This window comes from Acromyrmex echinatior, chromosome 1 (assembly GCF_024713525.1).
Source record: "Acromyrmex echinatior isolate Ae372 chromosome 1, ASM2471352v2, whole genome shotgun sequence".
Classification (NCBI taxonomy): Eukaryota; Metazoa; Arthropoda; class Insecta; order Hymenoptera; family Formicidae; genus Acromyrmex; species Acromyrmex echinatior.
The window spans coordinates 13,000,625-13,025,536 of record NC_141852.1 but is presented as its reverse complement, the minus strand read 5'-3'; the positions used below and the strand labels follow the sequence as shown (position 1 = coordinate 13,025,536).

General features: G+C 29.8%; 1 protein-coding gene across 5 annotated transcripts; it reads left to right on the top strand.

Moving 5' to 3' along the window:
• The first annotated feature begins 100 nt into the window (after positions 1-100).
• Positions 101-24,898, top strand: Trpm (transient receptor potential cation channel, subfamily M). 5 transcript variants are annotated; one of them, XM_087406869.1, is made up of 20 exons: positions 814-967; positions 1,862-1,964; positions 2,227-2,309; positions 3,953-4,009; positions 6,748-6,934; positions 7,046-7,259; positions 7,335-7,494; positions 7,586-7,722; positions 7,795-7,951; positions 8,038-8,191; positions 8,297-8,605; positions 9,183-9,732; positions 9,825-10,036; positions 10,129-10,296; positions 10,742-10,951; positions 11,101-11,449; positions 14,645-14,790; positions 14,902-15,492; positions 19,094-20,401; positions 24,816-24,898. In XM_087406869.1, exons 2-19 carry the CDS (start codon positions 1,902-1,904, stop codon positions 20,387-20,389), a joined length of 5,043 nt encoding a protein of 1,680 aa, XP_087262995.1. In that variant the 5' UTR covers positions 814-967; positions 1,862-1,901; the 3' UTR covers positions 20,390-20,401; positions 24,816-24,898. The 5 variants fall into 5 exon arrangements, with proteins under 5 accessions (XP_087263002.1, XP_087263008.1, XP_087262995.1 ...); XM_087406876.1 differs by lacking the exons at positions 1,862-1,964; positions 24,816-24,898 and adding an exon at positions 101-568 and having other exon boundaries at positions 811-967; positions 19,094-23,994; XM_087406864.1 differs by lacking the exon at positions 24,816-24,898 and having other exon boundaries at positions 19,094-23,994.
• Positions 24,899-24,912: the final 14 nt, after the last annotated feature.

Genomic DNA, 24,912 nt, shown 5'->3' with positions numbered 1-24,912 from the left:
TTGGTGTATTTTAGATCATCCAGCGATTTAGATCATAGCAGCGATTTAAGTTGAGTCTTCTGATTTGCGACCATTATTGCCTTGCTGATTGGCTGCCGCTTGCTGCGCCAACTGAACTAGACATAAGACTAACCTAAAACTTAACCTTTAACCTAACCTTTAATTTACCTAGACTTACTTTATTATAAAAGCACGGGAAAACAGTGTAATACATATCAATACGTCAAAGAATCCTCTGTCAAAGTACTGTGTGGAGTGACAGAGATATTATAATTCGCCTTCATTCGGAGGCATCTTTTAATAAATATGATACTTCGATATTATATTCGAAGAGTTTAAATATTAATTATAATCTTGTAGTACTAAGCTTCAATTACTCGCCTTATGCTGATCACACCTTAGGTAAATTACACGAAAGTTTACATCGAACACCAAACAAAATCAATTTTGAATGTTACTCGTGAACAGACAGCTCAAAGCAAAAATGACAATACTGAAGCAATATTACTAACGTCATATCTGTGTGTCATCTTTAAGAGGAATATTTTATTAAAAAATTTCAATGGAGGTAAGATTTAACTGTCAGTACAATTTATTCAACTCCCCAATATTTTTTATTTATGACACATTAAATTATACCTTGTTCGCATCGCTCGCATGCTTTTTGCATAAATAATATGTAAGTGTATCTCAGTGTCTGTCTTCCGAAATTCCATTTATTCCATCTATTATAAAACGATGAAACTTTTACTTTCAATTTTTTACAGTAAAAATTTTTATGATTTTTAATAAACTAATGAATTTTTTCAGCCTGGTTTGTCAAAATAGAATGTAACACGATTATGATATAACTTCAACACAATTGTGATAATCGTGATTGCGTTTCAAATACAATATTTCTTTTAGCACGATTTATGTTTATTTCTGATTGACAAAGATGATTGTTAAAAACAAATCCTGTCGATTGGTAAGTAATGAATGCATTTCTGAACTATTACGGAAATTTAAACTTCTGATTGTACTTATTATTTTATTTTGCATCAATATTTTAATTTATTTTCTTATTAAGTGTTAAATTTATTTAATTTTGTTAATATGATTTAATTGTGCAGTTACATGAATGTATAATTGAAGGCTAATCTTACAATTTATGCAAAAAGCATTAGTAATCAAATTTTAGTAGAGAATTTACTTTCATTATATATACAAATTTTGTTAATTCGTTTATTCTTTGAATTATGCTACTGTATACAATATGTAATTATATGCTTTATTCCAAATCTAAATTCACATAACATTTACAATAATCTATGTAAAGTTCGATATACAATAAAGTTTAAGTTTCCCGATATAAACAGATGTAAAGAGATAGTTTAAAATAATAACTACTTTAATTTTTTTTAATAATCATTTTTTAATTTTTTTTTACTATTTATTATAATAATATTCTAAATATTTTTCTTTAAAATTATTTGTAATACTGTAGAAATTATTCTTTATCGCTGATAAATTTTTTTGCATGCAAATCGGATTTTTTTCAAATAATCATTTTTATTTTCAATTTGGAAAATAAAAATGATTAATTAATAATTATTCTTTACTTTACAATATTAAATTATTTTAAAGATAAAAATTTAGAATGTTCATAGTAGTATAGAAAAATTAATTTATTGTTCTAAAAAATATATTAAAATATATAGAGTGATTATATTGAAAAATAAAAATAACTATATTATCTTTTGTTTTTTATTTTTTTGAGCTAGAAATTTTCGGATTTTACTGCAATAAATTCAGAAATACTAATATTCTGCATATTATATTTAGTATTGTTTAGTTTCTTTTTTTTATTATTTTTCTTTAGAACACTGTTTTAAATTAAAGTGAACACAAATTTCATCAAGATGGCAATTGGAAATATTATTTGTGGAGTAAATACTCCAAAAGTGAAGAAAAAGAAAGTTAAGGTATTTTTTTTTTTTTAATTAATACATTTTGTGTTATATTATTGTAATTTGTCAAATACAATTTTGGTTTTAATTTAATTGAATTATTATTATAATTTACTTAATTTTACTTTAAAATTGTTTGATAATTAATAATATATATGATATATTTATATAATAATAATGATAAGAAATTACATTGTACAAAGATTTTTAATATATTTTGAGTTAACATTCTTCTTTTCTGACTGTAGCTATTGTATCCTTGTTTTTCAAATTGTAGACAACTGAGCGTAGTTGGATAGAGGCAACATTTCAAAAGAGGGAATGTGCAAAGTTTATCCCAAGCAATGAGGATGGAAATAGGTAGGACTTCCTGAAATAGCTGTAATGAGTATGTATATGTACAAAGTGTTTCAAGATTTAATGGACAAACTGTGAGAACATATTTTATTAATGGAAGTAAGAAAAAGATGTTATTAGGTGTTGGAATTAATTCGTAGCGTTTTTAATGAAAGAATGTTATTTATTTCACATGAGCATTAAAAAATACATTAATGAAAGTACTTCCCATCACTTGTAAAACGCTACGAATTAATTCCAACACCTAATATATGAAGTTTGGTTAGAAATACTCTTATTACAAATAAGTATTGAAATGGAACATGAAATAGGAAACACGGATTTTCCATTGCACAGAACATGAAAGTGTATGTTTTGCATGGAAAGATCAAATGCATTTTTATCTCATATATACATATATCATATTTATATTCATATATTCATATATATTCATATCATATTTATTATCTTTAAGCGATTTAGTATCATTTCGATTTGTGCGTAAATGATATTCATTCTCTGACAACGCTAGACTCGATAAGAATAGCTGTTAGATTTTTATTCTTGTGAAATAATAACTGCCATCATTGTGCCAAAATGCCACCAATATGTTCCATTTCATAATATTAATTTATAACTTGATAATAAAATATTAGTAAAACTTCATATAACATTTTTTTTCTTATTTTCACTTGTAAAATATGTCTCCGCAGTTTATTCATTAAATATTGATACACTTGGGTATAGAAAAAACAATGGTATGAAAGTGAGTGATGCTCGTTTGCTAAAAATTGTATACTATGAATTCTATACTATAAATTGTATAAAATTTTCTACGATTACAGTAAAATTATTGTAGTAACATATTTATGTTTTATTGTATAATAAATGATTCTTGATACTTTATATCACCAAAATGCAGCGTGTGCCATGGAATGTGACTTATTTTTAATTAATACTAAGAATGGACAAATTCATTGCTTCTCATTGATTAGTTTGTTTTATTCCTCTTTTGCATTTTGTCATTAGTTTGCAAACCAATAAACATTTTTTGCGTGTCATTTCAGCACTTGATTTATCATCTTTTTTATGTTTAAAATTGCTAAAACGGAAATTTGGCCATTAACTTTCCAGGACAGAGGCCGGGAGTTAGGCCGACAGGAGTCATTTTATTTTGTCAAAAAAATACTGCAGTCATATCATAGCAACAAAGCTGATTTTTTATTTTTTTATTATTATATATAATATAAAAAGTAATAAAGTAACATGACAAACTGTTCATTTTATCACTTTTTATATCATAAATAGGAAGAAAAAAATCATCTTTGCTATGGTACGAAAGCATTATTTTTTTATGACTTCCGTCGATCTTTATTCTGCCTGTCAGCTGATAGACTACTGTTTTAGCATTCTTAAAAATAATATTAAGAGATGGTACAAACGATAAATCAAGTTTGCGGAAATCGTATGACAAAATGTTCACTGGTTCTCAAACTACATGTCATCATATTATTATGATTAGATTGTGTCTATTACTATGAGTTACAATTTCTGTTTTGATATATTTTAATTACAAATTTTCGATCATATTTATATTTACAATTTGCGTTTTTTTACCCGCTCATTTATTGATTTGGTTTACTTTTTTTGTTTCATTCTATTTATAGGTTTGTACAAATACAGGGTGATAAGAATGCAGAATATGATGTAATTACTACTTCCAGGTGAGACTCATATGCATCTTGAATTGACTTATATTGAATTCTTTTTTCTTTCATAACTTTGATAGTAATGTTACATATTTGTAACATTCTTGTTGTAGCAAATTTTTTAAGTACAGATGTTTCCATTCTTCTAAATGTACATTCTTCTTGCGTCATACCTATTTCATTATACAAACTTTGTCATACTTAACTATCATGTTTAATTACATTACATTAACAATTCTTTTTATGTGGCATTTATATCTTGTAATTTTTTTCCACATAAAAAAATTTATATTTGTATATGACATATGGTATTAATATAAAAAAAAATATATATATATATATATACATGTACATATACGTATGTACATAAGTTGCCCCGAAAGTTTCCGCAAAATCATACAAAAACATAATTTTTAAATTGGCTTATTATTTTAAAAAATTCTTTCCTTTACAACGAATACACTATTCTGTTCCATGAAACCAATCGTCAAAGCATTTTGTCCATCTTTCTGTAGGCACCTCAAACATCAGATTTTCGAACGCCTCCACCGCCACATCTGACCTGTTAAACTTCAAACCACACATTTTATTCTTGGTATATGGAAATAGGAAGAAGTCACCCTGATGTATCAATTAAGATGACACACTCTGTATATACAGAGTGATTAATTTCAATCTTAAGGATATTCGAAAATATGCAAATATTTCAAATAAAATTCAAAGAATATTCCAAATAAAAGGTGTATAATATAGAGAGGGATATCATTTTATTCTTGAGGTAATTTAGCGATGAAACTTTAATATAAAAATGTCAAGGCTATAATAGTTTTTAAATTAATAGTGATTAAAGTTCTAATCACTAATTACAGAACTAACATTTCGCGCGCTCATAATGTATATCAAGTGGTAAAGATGCTCCACGAGGGTTCTCTTAGCAACTTCAAGATTATCATATATACGATATTTTTATTAAAATAAATATTCTTGCTTTTATATAGAATTTATTTGTACGTGCATTATGTATAATGAATATCGGCACATCCAGAGTTGCCATCGACCTAAAAAACTGAGAAAAAACTGGAAATTTAAATTAATCATGGAAAACCTGGAAAAGTCAAGGAAAAATATAAAATAGTCTGGAATTTTGAACTTTGCTTAATTCCCTTTTAAAAAAACGCTTTTAATTGAAACAATTGTCATAATTTTTTAAATAATCTAGATAACATTTACAATCAAATACTGATTTTCTTAATCGGTATTGCGAACTATATACTAGGCCATGCATCAGTCATTAGGTTAAAAGAAATGTAATTATTCTTTTTTTAAATATAGAAAAAATTGAACATTTTATAATATCAAGTTTATTTTCTGTTTGAATTTTTATGCAGTTTAATACGAAACTTAATTCACTTTAATTAAACTTTGTTGTAATTAAGATACATATTTTATTAAATATATTTTTTACTTCAAACTATGAAGTTAAAATAAAAAAGGTCACAATTTTAATAAGATAATTAAAATTTATATATTTTATTCAGTATTTTCCCTTAATCATCTTTTTCCGATATAATTGCATTGTTTTTTTCAATAGTCATTTACTTTTGTTGACCTGAATTTACATCCAAGATTTCATTATGCTGCTAAGTTTCTAAATCTAAATGTATGTTTTTAATAATATAGGACAACTTTTTTACAATCCCTGCTTCTAAATGTTAAAATTTACGTATTTGATATTAGTCATGAAAAATTTTCCACTGAAAAACCTGAAAAGGTCAGGGAACTGCAAAATTTATTTTTTGTGGCAATCCTAAATATCAAAATGTTAATTCAATAATAAGATATTGAAGATTATGAATATGTTAAAATAAATTTATAACCATATTCGTTTGTTTTATACGATAAATATTTTTGTAATTTGTAATAATATAAGTAGATTATTTTTTATGTAAAAAGAGTTCAATATGTAGATAAGGCAATGCTGAAACATGTTAAAATATCTATTTATCCCTGATGCATTTATAAAACAAATGTATGTATTATCAAAAACACATGTGTATGTCGTTAAAATTCATAAAGAGAGTGAATCGATGTACACAATTCTTATTCATAATTAATATGTATAAGCAATGAATTATTTAAATACTTGGTACTCTTTTTAACGTTTAATTTATAGCATTTTTAATACATAGAATACATACACAACAAACCAAATTATAAGTCGAGAAGCGTCCTGTACGGTCGATGTTGGATTGTGGTAGCTAATATCGTAATAATATTGCCTAATAATAATACTTTTATGTAAATTTTTAAATACATTCCACAGTTTTACAAACTGCCGATTACTATCAAACTTGAAATTTTAAAGACATTGGAATAATACAATATAAAATTGATTTGGAAGGCATTATTTAATTTAAAATATTAATGTTTTATATATATATATATATATATATATATATCAACTAAAAAAAAGATTTATTCATACTCAGAAAAAACTATATTATTTATGCATAAATAAATGTAAATAATGCCTTTGAAATCAATATTATATTGTATTATTGCGTATGGCGCGCGTGCGCGTGCTTACACATACATACCCACATTATACGCACATTTATAAATAAGATATTAAACTTAAATAATAAATTACTTATTACGTATATGTTTAAATAATAAACTTAAATAAAATATTAAATTTAAAGTGTAAAGATATAATAAATGTTTTCATGATATAATTTGTTTTATTGTTATAGATGTTGCTGTGGCTATTCATACACCCATCATTGCGGAACTGGAGCTGATGTGCAAAGTTACAATCTTAGTGAAAACAGGGAAAAAGATTATGAGCAATGGTCTCCGGGAAAAAATACTCGTCCCTTTCCCACTGATGCATATGGTACCATAGAATTTCAGGGTGGTCCGCATCCTACAAAAGCACAAGTATATATTCAATGCTTTTTATATTATTAATATTATGATAAAGTTTTTATAATTATAATTGTTATAATTATATCATAAGTGGAGAATTGACTTTGCACATATTTCTTGTAGTATGTAAGATTAGCTCATGATACACGACCGGAACCGATTGTACAGCTATTATGTCGAGAATGGAATTTAGGATTGCCCAAATTATTAATTACAGTACATGGTGGTCGATCAAATTTTGAGCTCCAACCGAATTTGAAGAAAGTTTTACGTAAAGGCTTATTGAAAGCCGCTAAAACAACAGGGGCGTGGATATTTACAGGGGGAACAAACACAGGTACATTTCTATTCATGAAAATTATATCTAATAATAGTTTTGATAATTTCAATTTTTTAATTTGTTATTTCGTAGGTGTCACACGACAAGTCGGTGATGCATTATTGTTAGAACGTTCTCAACGACAAGGTCGCGTAGTAAGCATAGGTATTGCTCCTTGGGGAATTTTGGACAAAAGCCACGAATTAGTTGGTCGCGGTGGAGAAGTTTCATATGATTGTGTCTCTTCACCATGGTAAGATTGCATATTTACAATGTAAAGATATTATTTATGGAATTTTGTAAAGTATATTTGTGTAATTTTGCAGTTTTCTTTGAATTTACAGGACTAAATATACAGTATTAAACAACCGGCATGCTTACTTTTTACTAGTAGATAACGGTACTGGTGGTCGATATGGTGCAGAAATTGTTCTCCGCAGAAGATTAGAAAAATATATTTCAAATCTGAAATTGCAACCATGTAAGCGTTACAGTGATTTATATGAATTAAAATTTTATAATTCGAGAAGCTCTAATTCATCGATTCTTCTAGATACCCACAGTAGCATACCAGTAGTCGCATTAGTTATCGAAGGTGGAACGAATACAATCCGTGCGGTTTTAGAGTACGTGACGGATGATCCACCTATACCCGTAGTAGTTTGTGATGGTTCGGGACGCGCAGCTGATTTAATTGCTTTTATGCACAGGTAATGACAAGCTCGCATGTTATATTTATATATATTTTTAAAAAATATATGATCGTGCATATTTACGAAGTATACTTTTTATATAGATGGAGAGATGGACAAACTGGTGATGGAGAAGGACCATTGGAGGGAGTTAAGGAACAAGTTTTAGAAACTATTAAACGTACTTTTCAAGTTTCTGCCGAACAAGCGAGTCAGCTGTGTTCAGAACTTTTGCAGTGTACACGAAAAAAACATTTGGTATCAACATTTTTTAGAAATAAAATTTAGCTTTGTATCTCACGTTAGACTTGTATCTCACGCTAGAACATTCTCTAATTATAAGTGAAAATTATATTCTTATAGATCACTGTGTTTAGAATATCGCAAGATAGGCCGCAAGAGCTCGATCAAACAATACTGACAGCTTTGTTTAAATCGAAACAATTATCTCCAGCTGAACAATTGTCTCTTTCTTTAATATGGAATCGCGTGGATATTGCTCGAAGTGAAATCTTTGTCTATGGTCAAAAATGGCCACCCGGTGCTTTAGAACAAGCTATGATGCAAGCACTTCAGCACGACAGAATAGACTTTGTGAAACTTCTACTGGAAAATGGAGTATCCATGCGGAAATTTTTATCAATACCTCGTCTTGAGGAGCTATATAATACGGTAGGTCAGTTTTATTTTTGTAGCAACATTTTTCTTAGTAAACAATTTAAATATGGATAAATCTGAATAACGTATATCGCTTGATATAATAAACAATGTTAGTTTTTAATTATTATAAATTTATATATTTTTTCATACTTATTTATATGTGATGTGTGCGCATGAAGGCCTTGAAGAAAATTATTGAAAAATCACTATGTTGTCTGGAATTTTTCTCCTTGAAATATTATTGTTAAACACAAAAATTTAAGAGACACGGATTTTTTTACACGTGTCTATTTTGAAGTTTAAAAGATAATAATCTTTCAAAGATAATTATGTGTATATTTGATTCTAAACAATTATCATTGAAATAATAAGATATATTTAAAAGTGTTTTAGACAAAACTTTCATAATTTTTTTTATATACTTTACAGTTAATATTAAGATTTTTGTTTAACAATATATTTCAAGAAAAGTCAAATCGGTTTTGGAGAAGTCCTTTTAGTTAATGAAAAATTGAATTACTATAATTTTTTAACATGTGGAGCATTTATATATTATATATTTCGTCTTTTTTTTTTTTTAATTAATTAGAAAGAAGGCCCATCGAATACATTGGGTTACATCTTGCGCGATGTACGGCCGAATATTCCACGTGGTTACATATATACATTGCATGATATTGGTCTCGTAATTAACAAGCTAATGGGTGGAGCGTATCGCGCACAATATACACGGCGAAGATTCCGCATGATTTATACGAAGGTGATGAAGAGATCTGGCGGTGGCCATCAGCAGCATATGCACCGAAACAGCTGCGCTCCGAACTGTAATACGCGTTATTACACAAGTTCCAGTGGGAAATCTGACAATTTGACCATGAGTCTACTTGCCGAGACTTTACCGGCTAATCGTGATACTCCTCTCTTTGATTATCCTTTTAATGAGTTGCTTATTTGGGCCGTGTTAACAAAGCGTCAACAAATGGCTTTGTTGATGTGGCAACACGGAGAGGAGGCATTAGCTAAAGCGCTTATCGCGTTAAAACTATACAAAGCGATGGCACATGAAGCGGCTGAGGATGATTTGGAAACTGAAGTTTACGATGAATTGCGCGGTTACGGCAAAGAATTTGAAAACATTGGTACGCATAAATACGAAATGAATGATTAATTGTAAATATAAAATATATTATATAATTAACTGTAAATTGTGCATTTTTTTTTCAAATATTAGCGGTCGAATTATTGGATTATTGTTACCGACAAGACGACGATCAGACGCAGCAACTGTTAACTTCCGAACTTCAAAATTGGTCAGGGCAGACATGCTTATCACTCGCGGTTACAGCAAATCATCGGCCATTATTAGCACATCCTTGCAGTCAAATTATCTTGGCCGATTTATGGATGGGTGGCCTTCGTACACGTAAAAATACTAATTTAAAGGTTAAATTGATTAATCTGTTGTAACTAATCTCATTTCTATTAAATAATCGAATTTAATATCTAAAATATGTATGCATTTAAAATATTCTTAGGTGGTTATGGGATTATTTTGTCCTCTATATATAACTCGACTAGAGTTTAAAAGTAGAGAAGAATTACAACTAATGCCCCAAACGCAGGAAGAGCATCTGATAGCTTTAGAAGATGAGAAAGAAGATAGTGATTCCGAACACAATGTACCAGTAGGACCAGACATCGAGGTAATTATTTTGAATCTTAGAAACTACAGTATGATGATTTAAAAAGTATATATATATATATATATATATATATATATATAAAAGATATATTTGTATATTAGTATATATAAATTGAAGATTTCATTTATACCAATGTTAATTTTTAGACCAAATATGCATATTTATCAATTTCAATGTTTTATAAAATGTGCAAACGTTTATCGTAAACGTTTGATAATTATTACTCTATCCAACTTTGTCTTATTTCTGTTATTTATCATGCTACTTTCTCGTGAATTGTATAAAATTTAATTAAATTTCTTTCTTCCTTTTCTCGGCAAACATTTGAATCAATATTTATTTAACCATATACTATTTAATAATAATATTTAATAAGATTTAAGAATATTTTCAGTATATGAATAGTTAATTTGAATAGCTCTAAATTATTTATGCTTTTCTGTAGGCTTTAATTAGCAATGAACACAATACAATAATCAAAGAGACGATTGTTCAAGAGAATGGAAAAGTATTAACGGACATTGACGATGAAATACATCGCGCTTACGGTCTTCGATCTGAATATTACGATAACAAAACAACCAGACCATTAAAATTGAGGAAGAAATTATACGAGTTTTATACTGCTCCAATAACAAAATTTTGGGCAAACGCTGTAAGTAAGAATATTTATATGTATTTATTGTTTTAATGTTTATATGTAGATGATATGTATTTGTATATTTATTTATTGAAATATTTATGTTTATTAATATAAACGGTTATAATAAAACAATACGTAAAATAAAAATACTTCTTTTATAGATTGCATATATTATTTTTCTGCTTTTTTTCTCATACTGCATTTTGGTACATATGGATGATCATCCGTCATTAGCCGAAATGTATGCTATCGCATATATCTGTACTCTTGGATGTGAAAAAATACGAGAAATAGCAACCTCGGAACCTGCGATGCTTTCACATAAGTTTAGCGTGTGGGCATGGAACATGTGGAACCCCTGCGATGCCGCTGCTATTATATTTTTTCAAATCGGACTAGCATTACGTTTACGATATTCGACGTTAGATGTAGGTCGCGTCATATATTGTGTTGATTGCATCTATTGGTATTTACGTATACTCAACATCCTTGGTGTCAACAAATATTTTGGTATGTTTGAAATATTAAATTAATTTGATTTTACTTTTTATATAAAATGATTATATATATGATGGTTTAGAAGGAAAAGTCAATATTCTGGAAGGTAACAATATCGGTCATTTTAAGCAAAAATATTCATATTAACATGTGTCTTACTTTGAATGGTTTTCGAGATAATTTGAATGTATTAAAAACTTATTGTATAATCACAATAACATTGGAATATTGCGCGTAGTAAAACGTTGGCGGTATTCTTCAATAGCAGTAATAGCACCATTAGAGGCATAATAATATATACAGCATTTCTGCATATGCGGCAGGATTAGGAAAGTTACTTTGTAAAAATAACTAGTTACAATTACAGTTTTTTTTCTTTCAAAGAATAATTAATTACTTTTACAAATTATTCCAATAATACATGTTGATTTTATATACGTTCCTTAAACATTTATAGAACATTAGATATGTTTAGGAAACATATATAAAACGTATATGAACCAATAGGTGTTTCCTGGTTATTTTTCAGTTACTTTTGAGTTATTTTTTTGTCATTGCAGAACAATATAGGTGATATTGATATTATCAACAAAGAAAAATATTGATTTATATTTTTACATGTTATACAATCTTATTTAAAAGACAAGAAAAAATTAAATCAGAAATACATAGGAAAATGTAAGACATAAGCGTAAGTGAATTGGCCAACTACAGTAGAAAATTTCAGGTAATAACTTTACGTTTCTAGGTAGTGATTATATAACATTTTTCTTAGGGCGGAAAAATGAAAAGTGAAAATTTTTATGTATGTATGTATGTATATACACATACACATACCTATATATACAAAAAATTTTCACTTTTCACATTTTCGCCCTAAAAAAGAAGTTATATGATCGCTATCCAATATTACTTCTAGCCGATTTTCTTACTATTTATGTCTTACTGTCTTATGTTTTTCTACATGTTTTTCTCATGGGCTTTACAGACAATATAATGCAAAGCCAAAATAAAGAGCTATACGTATCTATTAACTTTTTTTTACAAAAATAGAGATAAATTAGTTGGTGTAAATAACTTCTATGAACTTTCTATTTATAAAAGTGTAAAGTATGATTATCAAAAAATAAATAGTTTACAAATTATTTCATATTTTATGTCAAAATAAAGGCATAAAATATCTGTAAACTATTAGTTTTTTGATATCGCTTAATACTTTTATATGCAAAATAATTAAAGGAATCATATTATGTAAAAAAAATCATACAATTCCATTTTAAAAAGTGGAGATATTCATATCTTTTTAATGCCTTTACCTAGAAAAAAGAACAACATGACCAAAATACGTTCTCCTCGAAACCGTTCCACTTTCATTTGAAACATTTTTTTATATTATCAAAAATAAGCGAGATATTTTAGATGGTCGATTTAAGTGGATCACTCTGTATATACGGGATTCTCCCTTTTCAAATAAAAAATATTGTTACGATTGGCGGTTTCGATTCTATTTCACCGAATAGTTGTTACCGGCGTGAAGATGGTGTTTTGTCTCCGAATTTTAATAAAGAAAGTTGTAAAAACTGACATTTTTGACGCTCGTTAAGTTGTTATATACTGTTACGGTTTTCTTTGTATTTGTTACGTGTTTATTTTGTAACAAAACTCATTCTTAAAAGATTGGAGTTATTCTTTCGAAAACGTTCGTGATTCGCTAACGCGTCGCGAAAAAAATAGAAATATTCTGCGAGTGTAACATTTTAAGAGCTCAACTCTGGAGACACTAAGACACCAGCTCTCGATTCTAGAGATTTCTTCGGAAATTGTGATCTTCCACGCGATGATGTCCGAAATCCGTGAGATTCGTGTAAAGTGCACACAAGTGCTGAATTTGCAGCGATGCTGCAGCAACACAACGGGAATTCCAACGTTTGTGAGACAGGATTCAATAACTAAGTCTTTACAATAATATTTCTTCCGCGAGTGATAGCTCTGTATTAGGAGGTTAATTAGCAGGTTGACGCAAGACGTAAATCAAAGTCAGGTATTTTCGTTAGAACAAACAACGTCATCCGGAATTCATCCGGAGATGAATGGAATAGACTTAGAAAATTGATCGTAGACTAACAATCTGTTGAGAAAAATCTTGTCAAATATAATCTTTTGGAACTATTTCATCTTCAGTTTTTGATCCGGTTTTCCCGAGGATCTTTGGATTAATCCCGAGATAGAGACTTGGGAAGAGATACTACTAAGTTTTCTCTTCTTGTTTGGACGAGAGAGTTTTAAAACTAAATAAATTATTACAAACTGTATGTCATCGAATTTCGGAGAGCCTGCAGCTCGAGAACTTTGGAGGAGTTCCTGGGAGGGAGCAAAAAATCACACTTGATAGAAATCTAATGAACATTGTTGAGCTGTTAGAAAAGAAGAATTTATGCAGCTTGATTTATGCACCGAATTTTTGGAAGTATTCGTCAAGCAATTGAAAATAATCATATAACATAATAAAAATAATCGTATATTCTTATTTGTTTCTTCAATAGCTGTTAGTCTCATTATATTCTAGAAAGAAAGTGAATTATAAAATATTTATATCTCAAATTATAAAATATTTATACCTCAAATTTGTTCAATTTTTGACAAATATTATTTAGAAATTTTGTTCTTACACTACTATTGCGTTATGGTGAATCATTTCAGCGCAATTTGCGAAAATTTCGTCAATTCATGATGCTATTATTATACAATTATTATATATTTCTTAATGTGCCTATTGGGGTCGAAAACCGTTCAGAATAGAGCATATGTTTATATAAACATTTTCACTTAAAATGATCGATGTTATCACCCAGAATATTGATCTTATCTCTTCATCATTCTCTAATCATTTTCGAATCATTCTTTATAGATATATAAAATGACTATATGTATAAATGTTCACACACACAAACAATTGAATGTGACTATACTAAATGTGATATACTAAATATACATTTTGATATATATATATATATATATATATATATATATATATATATCACTTATCAAATTATCATAATTATAGATATATATATATATATATATATCTACTAATTATTTTGCAAGTATGTAATATTCATTAATTTATATGATAATTATGATAATTTGATTATGATAATTTGATAATTATGATAATTTGATAAGTGATTTTTATGATAATTTTTATAGGTCCTTTGGTAACCATGATGGGAAAAATGGTTAAGAATATGATATATTTTGTGGTGCTTTTACTAGTTGTACTTATGAGTTTTGGTGTAGCTAGGCAAGCTTTATTGCATCCTAATCTTAGACCAGAGTTACGTACAATACGAGATGTACGTACACATTTTTTACTTTATGTATAAAAAAATCACAAAACAAATCTGTACATATCTTTTTTTTTAATTGAAAAAGTTCATGCACATATAATTATACATTTTTAACAGATATTTATGCAACCATACTTTATGCTATATGGAGAAGTGTACGCGAGTGAGATAGATCCTGATTGCGGGGATGAACCAGGAATGGAGCAGTGTCTTCCAGGTCGTTGGATCACGCCTCTTGCAATGGCCGTGTACCTTTTAGTTGCCAATATTTTGCTGATAAACCTGTTAATTGCGGTGTTTAACAATATTTTCAATGAGGTAAATGCTGTAGCTCATCAAGTCTGGATGTTTCAACGGTTTACCGTCGTTATGGAATATGAACAAAAACCGGTGTTGCCGCCACCGCTTATAACGATTTGCCACATATATTTACTGCTGAGATATTTTCTGAAACATATTACACAAGGTAAAAGTGGCACAGGCGAGACTTCTGACAATGGACTGAAATTGTTTCTGGAAGCTGATGATATGGAACGACTGTATGACTTCGAGGAAGATTGCGTCGAAGGCTATTTCCGTGAGCAAGAACTCAAGTTGCAAATGTCAACAGAGGAGCGCGTGAAAATTACAACAGATCGAGTAGAGAATATGCATCAAAAGATCGAGGACATCAATAAAAAAGAAAGCAATCAGAATGTGTCTCTTCAGGTATATATAATTTATCAAAATATTTATAACCTAAGAAAAACTTAGTAAATCTAAAATTTTCAGAGAGAGAGAGAATTTTTTTATCCTAGAAAAGAATAAAAAATCAGAGATTTTCATTGAATTTTATTGGGATTTAGGAAAATCTTCAAAATTTTACTTATTAATAATCGAAGCACAGTGTGCTTGAATTGGAAATTGTATAAATTTGTAAGAAATGTTTAGGCACGAAAAACTGCTTTGATTATACTATTTTTCATTTATGTGTTTACTTTTAAAATTCTGATTGTTTCTGAAAACGTTTCTTTGATCATTCTTTTTTGTGGATATAAAATGATTCGCAATCAATATTTAACAAAAATATTGATTGACAATCAGTTAGCATATACATCTGTGTATAATATTAATATGTAATATTAATAAATTGGTGTAAAGAAAACACATAAAGAGAGGGGAGAGGGAGGGAAGGAGGGAGAGAGAGAGAGAGAGAGAGAGAGAGAGAGAGAGAGAGAGAGAGAGAGAGGAGAAAGAGTTGCTATTTACAAAATTATTTATTTTGTTCACATATTTCTTTTAAAATGACTGTGTTTTCTTTATATTAACTTTTGTTTCATTATTCTGTTCATAAAAATATTTAGGTACGATTATCAAAAAATCAATAGTTTACGAGTTTACATACGAGTATTAATATTTTATAATAACATTTCATGATAACATTTTAGAATAAAATATAACATCTCAAACTATTGGTTTTTTGATACCTCTACTTTAATACTTTTATATGCAGAATAATTATAGGAATATCATATTGTGTAAAAAAATTCATATAATTTTATTTTTAAAAATTGACCTTGAAATATCCCCAACGCGCCTCCACCCATAAAATAATTGTTTTCACTATTTGATGTTCCCTTTACTGAACACATTAACATGAACTGTTTCTTCATATATCTTCAAATTTCGCTAACAATAAAATCGATCATTTTATATGAATCACCCTGTACATACAGGATATTATCGTATAAGTAATCATCTTTTTTTATCCCGTACATTAACAGAGATATATTATTAGATCTAATAAATATAATATCAAATTAAACAACTCAAACTAAACTTTATTGTAAACATAGTGATTACTGAAAAAAAATTATCTATGTTAAAAAACGGAGAAATATATGCATAATTTTGCACGGTAACGTAAATATCTTGATATAATGAAAGTTATAATATCCTTTCTAATAAATACAACGATGTATGATATAACGAAATTATTTTACAAATTATACAAGTTATTTCGGTTTAAAATTTGATAAGCGACTACCTTTTAGTTTCGGCCCTGCAATGTAGTCAACTTCCTACTTTTGCATTGATGATTAACATGTAAAGCGGCGTCTATGATGAGATTTTAAGGCGTAAAATTTAAACTTTAAACTTTAAGCTGTAAGAAATGGACTAATTGCAACAATTATTTTCCTCATATTCAACTGTGATTGGTCAATTTCTTATGGCTTAAAGCTTAAAATTTAAATTTTAAGCTTTTAATCTCATTGTAGACGCCGCTTAACATATTCTTATCCCAGAAAGCAAAAAATCATTACGATATTATTATAACGATATTCTATAACGTGTAACGTTTTCAAATATGTTTAACGTTGTACATGATATCATTATGAGCAAACTTTAATATATATTTAGAGGTTTCTTTAATATTGATGTTCTACCATGAAATAGCGTTAAATAATGTTGTGCATTAATAATAATGAATCAACATCTTTTAAAAACGTTGCATTACAATATTGTAAAATGTTGAAAAAATAGAAATGTTCAGTATTCGTTAAAGTAATGTCTTGCAAACATTACAATTCAATATTCAAGAATATTAATTCAACATTTATTTAATATCGCATAAACATCCAAGAATGTTAGGTTTCTGAATTAATTTTAATATAAAATTTAAATGAAATATTTTCAAAATATATTTCATTTACTTTCATCTTGGAGCGTCTAAGTCACTTTCTAGAAATCACAGGAAAAAGTAATATACAGAGTGTCCGAGACCTACGGGATCATCTCTCGTAAATAGGTAGATCGGAGTGAACTGAGTCGAAAAGTCCTATATCATTTTGCAATTTCGCAATACTTTAAGAGATATTAATTTCTAAAGATCACCAGATAAGTACGTATCCGCATGTTATTAAAAATTAAATTCAAGAGGTACTCATTGTTTAGTAAAATGTCTATAATAAGCTTGAAACTCTTCTCGTGGAAAATGGGATACGACAGTAATCCTTTATCAATATAAAGAATCCTATCAATTAAGTTCACGATTATGCCTAATTTATGGCATATAGAATGGCACGAGAAATAATATAAATATTGTGCCGAAAAAAAAGATTTGTGATACCAATTATGTATCAATTTATTATCGTTCTTGGTTAAGGTCAAATCAAGGAAATTTAAACTGTCGCTTTCTAACTCCATGGTGAACTTTAGTCTTGGATGGTACATTAAACGTATTCAATAGTGCATCGACATTTTGATCCTGTGTTGAGAGAGCAATGTCATCCACGTACCTGAAGTAAAATCCCAAAGTAAACATAATTCAGTTTCAAAATCGGGAGATCAAAAACGGGTGAGAAAACCACCGATTTTGCGATCACGTTATTATTTTCGAAAAATGAATAGTTTACAAAGTATTTCATGTCAATATGTGCCGAAATAAAACGTATACTTATAACATATCTTATCTGTAAACTATTAATTTTTTGATGACTAGAACTCTAACATTTATATATAGAATAATTAGGAGAATATTACATCATTCATTAAAATACAATTTAAAAAAAAAAGATGACCTTTAAATCTTTAAAGTTCAAAGCTACTATATCTAATAAAGAAGCGTTACCATCATAAGATGACTGCTTCTATATCATGTAATTTTTGTTAGATAATTTTGTCTCTTACTCTCATGGCTTTAAAGATATTTAAGATGGCAATAGTTATTGCTTTATCCTGTATAGTTTAAATAGCTTCTATTATGCATTTATATAGAATACTAAAAGAAAATCTAAACTTTTAAGAATCTATAATATTTATTGAAAGAAACGATAAATGTTTTATTAATATATAAAAATTAATGTTAAAATAGAAGTAATATTCAGTTTTAATAATAGAGAAAATGTAGATAAATATAATTACATTTGATATATATCAAGATATATCAGAAACTCGCAAAATATTCATTTTTTGTTCATATTTTCATAATCATATTTTAATATTTTTACTTTAATATCTTTATATACAAAGATAATCGTGCATTTATGCAAAAAGACAATTCTAAGATATTAACAAGCCATCTATATTATCAAAACCGAGGCTACATTCTAAAATTCACTGCCAATGCGAAAATGTGTACTGCACTTAACATAAACTACAGATTTTTAGCGCTGATAGTGAATTTTTTGGAATACAGCACGAGAATTATCTTTATGATCAATTTTTCTCATATTAATTGAAAATTGTAATTTTTTTAGTGAATACTTTACGTTTCTCTATTTTTGTACTTTTCTTTTTACTTATACAAACACTATTTTTATATTTACAGGCTGTCGAATTTCGTATCCGCAAATTGGAGGAGTTGAGTCAACAAACTTTAGCACATCTCGGGGTGATTCATCGTTTCATGGCGACGTACATGCCCAATGAAGAACTAGCCGGATTAGGAGCGTTTGACAATATTCGACAACGTCGGGTATCAGAGCGATCAGAGGCTCTGTCCGAAGCGGATTCTCATACGCAGCTGTCAACAGTCGCACGACGCAAAAAATTTCTACGATCTCTTACCGATGCTGCTTTCCTAAATGTTAATCCGATAGACGACGTTCTCAAGGCCGAAGTTATGACTTCCCGTGAAAATCTTAGTAGACACGACTCTTCCGTAAGCATACACGCTCATATCGATCAAGACGATGTCAAGATAACTAAGAGCTTGGAAACGGAAGGCAGCAAAGACATCTCCGAAGGCGAAACAATCGGCAAGAAAGAAATACCGTCCGAGAGAGAAATGAGCCGAGATACTAGCAGAGAAGTAAGTAGAGAAATTAGCATGGAAGCTACCAGTAGAGAAGTCAGCAGAGAGATCAGCAGAGAGGCTAGTAAAGAGGCTAGCAGTGAGAATCCGTCCTCCGACATCAAACAAGACTCAACGGAGCGTATAGTCGGACAAGATTCTGCGGAGCGTGGTACATTCAGGATGAACAGTAGAACTCGATCGGAATCCGATGATTTTATGCTGCTTCCACCGCCAAGCACTCAGAGAGGCGTAACTTGGGCGGAACCTCGCGTGGCTGTGATTCCATCATCTGTCTCTTCGGCTGGTAACATGCAAAGATCGATTTTATTGGCAATGCGCGCCGAATATACTAGCATCACGGATGAGCTGGAAAGTTATTGTGGTCTATTGAGCCCGCCAAGAACACCACCGGTCTCACCGCCACCGTCACGGATGCGCAACATATCGGACATGTTGAATCCTGAGATGGCATGGCAGATTGAGAACGAGCATTTGCGTGACGCGGAAGAATGCGATTATCAACAAATGGAGGATCTGATTCATCGACGTTACCACGGCGACAATAATAATGACAACGAACCGCCGAACATGCATGCGGATAATACCAGTGATATCACATATTTCTTTAATGTATCCAACGAACACCGTCAGCTGCGCCGCGCCTCCGCGATCGAGGAGGATCCCCGACGACCACCGCCGATGATTAGCGTCACCCGTGAAATCGAGCAAACGCTTGCGCGACCACCGATACACGATTCGGAGGGGACCAATCCGAGTGATAAGAATCTGAGTACCGTACCTGCCCCCGCTTCTGAAACCATGTGTTAAAATGAAAATCAAGTAGGGAAAATATGCATCATTTGCTAAGCTTTCGGAAAATCAATTTCCAATTAATAAAATAATCTTTATCGGATATTATTAGCTTTATCACGATTTTTACTATTCGAATATAATCATATTAACTCTTCGTGTTCATTAATCGTTTTATTATCAACGATGCATAGAATTTTAAATGTTTTTAACAAGAGTAATTAACTATCTCTATTTTAAAATTATTGGAGGTCCAATACATTTCTTCTAATCTAATATTGCTTCTCAATTCTCAGACAAGCTGTTAGTCGGTTGTCTGTCGAAGAAGTCTAAAGTCGACTTAAGTTAGACTGAATGTCAACTTCTAATCGACTAATATCCATTTCTACCAATATAGATTAACTTTAATCTTTTTTTAAGGGGGACATTACTATGACGAAAAAAAAGGCTTTTGTGAACTTTTTTTGTGAAAACTAATAGCTTATATGAATTATTGTCTTTATATATTTAAAGTACGTACATTTACATAGTTATTACAAAACATTCATTAAATAATATTAATATTTCTAGCCTCAGTGTTCATTGATGTGCATCTTGTCTGGAAACATGGGTGCACGGACGTTCGTGCTGCGTTTGAATGGGAGCTCTAAATAAACAAAGTTTTAAAGTATTATTGGGTCATTTAAAAAGTATCCGCGGTTTTTTGTCACGTCTAGATGTGTGTTGATGGTCATATATCTAGTGACAAAATAAAACAAAAATACCGCGGATACTTTTTAGATGACCCAATATATTAGATGTAGTAAAAAGAAATCCATTATTTTTACTACACCTAATATATAAGTGTAGTTTCAGTTAAGTGTATTGATTTTTTGATAAAATAATTTTAGACAAAATGGCGCTATTTGAAAAGAGGTTGCGATTTTGCGAAAAAAATCATTACTTTTTTTTTTATTGTTTTTTCAAAAACTAATAATCCAATTGAAAAATTCGTACGCTTAACTGAAGACAATTTTGTTGTAAACATTCTGTCCAAAATTGAAGTCATTCGAATAAAAATTGGCCGAGATATGTAAGCGCCCAGTTACGAAAACGTGGTTTCGAGAAAACGTATTTAAAGTTTTACAACCGATTAATTTATGCATTTGACCACGTGCATTCCATCACATATTTACTATAATTCCGTTACGAATTTCAACATAATATTTTAGAGACATATTTTTAAGATTCCAAGCATTACAAAAATGCAAAAAAAATCGATTTTTTTGAACTCGTCATAGTAGTGTTTCCTCGAGTCGAGTAGTATTTCCAGTAGTAGTTCCAGTAGTATTTACTCTTCGTCTTTTTCTAATTCTTAGAAAAAGATGAAGAGTTTGTTAAACCGAGATTAAACTTAAACCACATTGGTAGAAACGGACATAGGACCCTCTCGATTGAATTGTAAACAGATGAGGAATAAATTGAACCTCGATTAACCGTGAGTTGTGGAACTGAGCCTTAAAAACGACAAATGTCCCAACTATAGTCAGCTGTAAGTTAGCCAATGTAATCGGTTATGTCAATTTTAAGTCGACTATAAGCCGACAATCATCTTATTTTAATAGTCGGTTAAATGTCGACTTTGAAAATCGACTACTAGTCGACAAACAGTCAAGCATGCTGTATGGGTTTCTCATGTTTAATGTTCTAATGAAACGAATATACTATCATATTGACGTATGATAAATAGGAAAGCAAGATGCACAGTATAAAACATTTTGTACTTAATTGTGTTAAAACTGGTTTTTATTATTTTTTAATTGAACTTTTAATATATCTGAGTAATTAATAAAATTTGGGTGGAATATACAAATATGCTGAATTTAACACAAATTTTTCAACTCTATAGAGGGAAGCGATCGATTAAAGCAAAAAATATACAGAATAGAGCAGTGATGCGCAACCTTTCTTAAGCTTTGCTGCACACGATGATTTTTAGCACTTTTACTACACACAATAGATCTTTCGTGTCCTGGGTTATTTTTCATCAATTTTACAAGTATATATTAGAGAGGAGTTCTGTAAACGATACATTTTGAATTAAAAAAAAACTTTGTAAAAAGCTTCCTTTTGAGTTAAATTAAATGTATTTCTACTGTTAAAAAAATTTAATGCCAAAAATGTTCAAAATTATAAGCTTGTTTAGTTAAAAATTTCCTGTTCGCATTATAAAATGCAATAGTCACTCTGCTCAGGGGCGACTTCTCATGCGAAGCGAGGTATACAACTTTATTTAAACATTCTTGGCTTTAAACTTTTTTTTCCGGTGGAAATCCATTTAAAGGCATTCATTTGTGACGTCATTTGGAGTATTTCTGTCAAAATTTAGAACACTCGGGCGTAAGATGTTGGTTCCCGACCTATGGGATCGCGTCTCGTGAGTTGGTAGAGCGGACTGAACTGAGTTGAAAAGTCCTTTACCATTTTGTAATTTTCCCAATACTTTAGGAGATATTAATTTCTAAAAATCACTGAATAATCACGTATTTGCGCGGATTATCTTCTGGACGATGATGTCCGAGCGATGGGTGAGGCTTTGGTAGCGAGAAGTCGCCGGAGTCTCATTAGTTCATTAGAATTAGACATTAGAAAAAGACCGTTTCGCGCAAAAATTGTAAGTTGACATTTCTCTGTACGAAAATATTCCAAAGGCTATCAGAAAAGAAATGTATATGTTTGAAACTCGCAACTCACAACTGTGGGAAATATGCGAAAAAAATTCGAATAGTTGCAAAAAGCACGTTTTTCGCTTATAAAATGGAAGATGTCGATTGTATATAGAAAAAAGTTCAGTATGAAAAATATAGGTATTTAAAATACTTACAAAATGAGATGTGGAACATTAAGATCGGATCTATTAGTTAAATGTTAAATAGAAAAAAAATAAAAACCACCGAAAAAGGCCTTTTTTTATTCGTTTCATGCGAAAACACATCGAATAAGCAATTCCATTGTTTTTTAGGGTGCGTCAGCTATAAACTGAATAATTACTCTTTTTAATACCCCCCCCCCTCTCCTTTTGTCTCTGACAGATTTCCCCCCAATAGTTATCAACTTTGACATTTAATATCTCGGATCACAGAGCAGAGCAACGCTTTTTTCTGCTAAATTCGTCCGTTTCATTCACATCGAATGAGTCTTATTTCATCAAAATCGGATGTGAGGCAGCTCTTCTGAAGGATTACCGCGGAGGGGGAGGGGGTGAGAGTCACTTCGCGTGGAAAGTCGAAATCCACGTAGAACAGTACAATTATAGATCTCATTTTGCCTCTGACAGATTTCCTAACAATTTTCAATAACAGTTAACTTTAACGCTTAATATCTTGGTTCACGGGACCGTCCCAATGTTTTTCTTATACTCATTTCCACTAACGTAATTAACTTTAATCTCAGTTCAACAAAGAATAAGTTGAATCGAGTTAATCTACGTTAGTAGAAATGGGCATTAGAGATTCTTTTATTTCGAGCAAAAACACATCGAATGAGCTTAATTTCATCAAAATCGAAGGTGCAATACTCTAAATAATTACATTTAATTTGTTAATAATTACAATAAAATTATTAATTCTCAAATTATAAGACAATTTTCTTAATCTTTCCCAAACTATTCCGAAACTTTTACAATAAAAAAAAAATAAGAAATGTTAAGTATTTCTGCTAACTATTTCTGCTAATACGGTCGATTAATTTTCGTTGTTTATAAATAAATTGTTTCCTAAATTATAAGACTTTTTTTCTAAACTTTCCCAAACTATTCCCAAACTTATACAATAAAAAATAAGAAATATTAAACTTGTCTGCTAAGTATACGTCGATCCCTATGCTTTGCTTATTCTATATATAAAATCTCTTTTTATACAACTGTTGAAAAATACTCTATTTCAGTTTTCTCCGATGGAGCGCTCAATTTTGTTCTGCTATAAAAGCACTAGATTTCTAAAGTACCGCAATAGGCTTTCAAGTTTGCATCAAAATGGCGGAACTGCATCATATGCACTGTTCATACACTGTTTTGCACATACGAATTACTGCTTGTGCATTTTACGGTTAGCTTGCTCGTTCGCTTGTGTTTGCTTGCTCTATTCTTCATGTTATAGATCCATGAGAAAACTAACACAGTATATACAGTAGAGCACAACTCTCTGTCGGCATCTTTGATGTTAGTGTTAGCCAAAATGAAGTGCGCATGCGTGAAGTAAGTAAATTACCTAGGCTACGTTCTAAAATTTTTTCTCCGAGGAAAATTTTATTCGAAATATATAGTACATGTATAGCACACGTATAGTACACATTTTTCTATCTATTCTACCCCTCATTAATTCGGGATTGCGTTTTAAATAATTTAATAACATTTCTTTTTATTTCACAGTCACGTTTATTATTATTTTTCTTTCTGTTGTTACAGATTATATGAATTGCTCAGTCATCCATGCAATATCGCATATGTAATCGCTATACATGAAAAGTTTCATGTGAAATTTCGATGAGTGAAAAATGAAAAG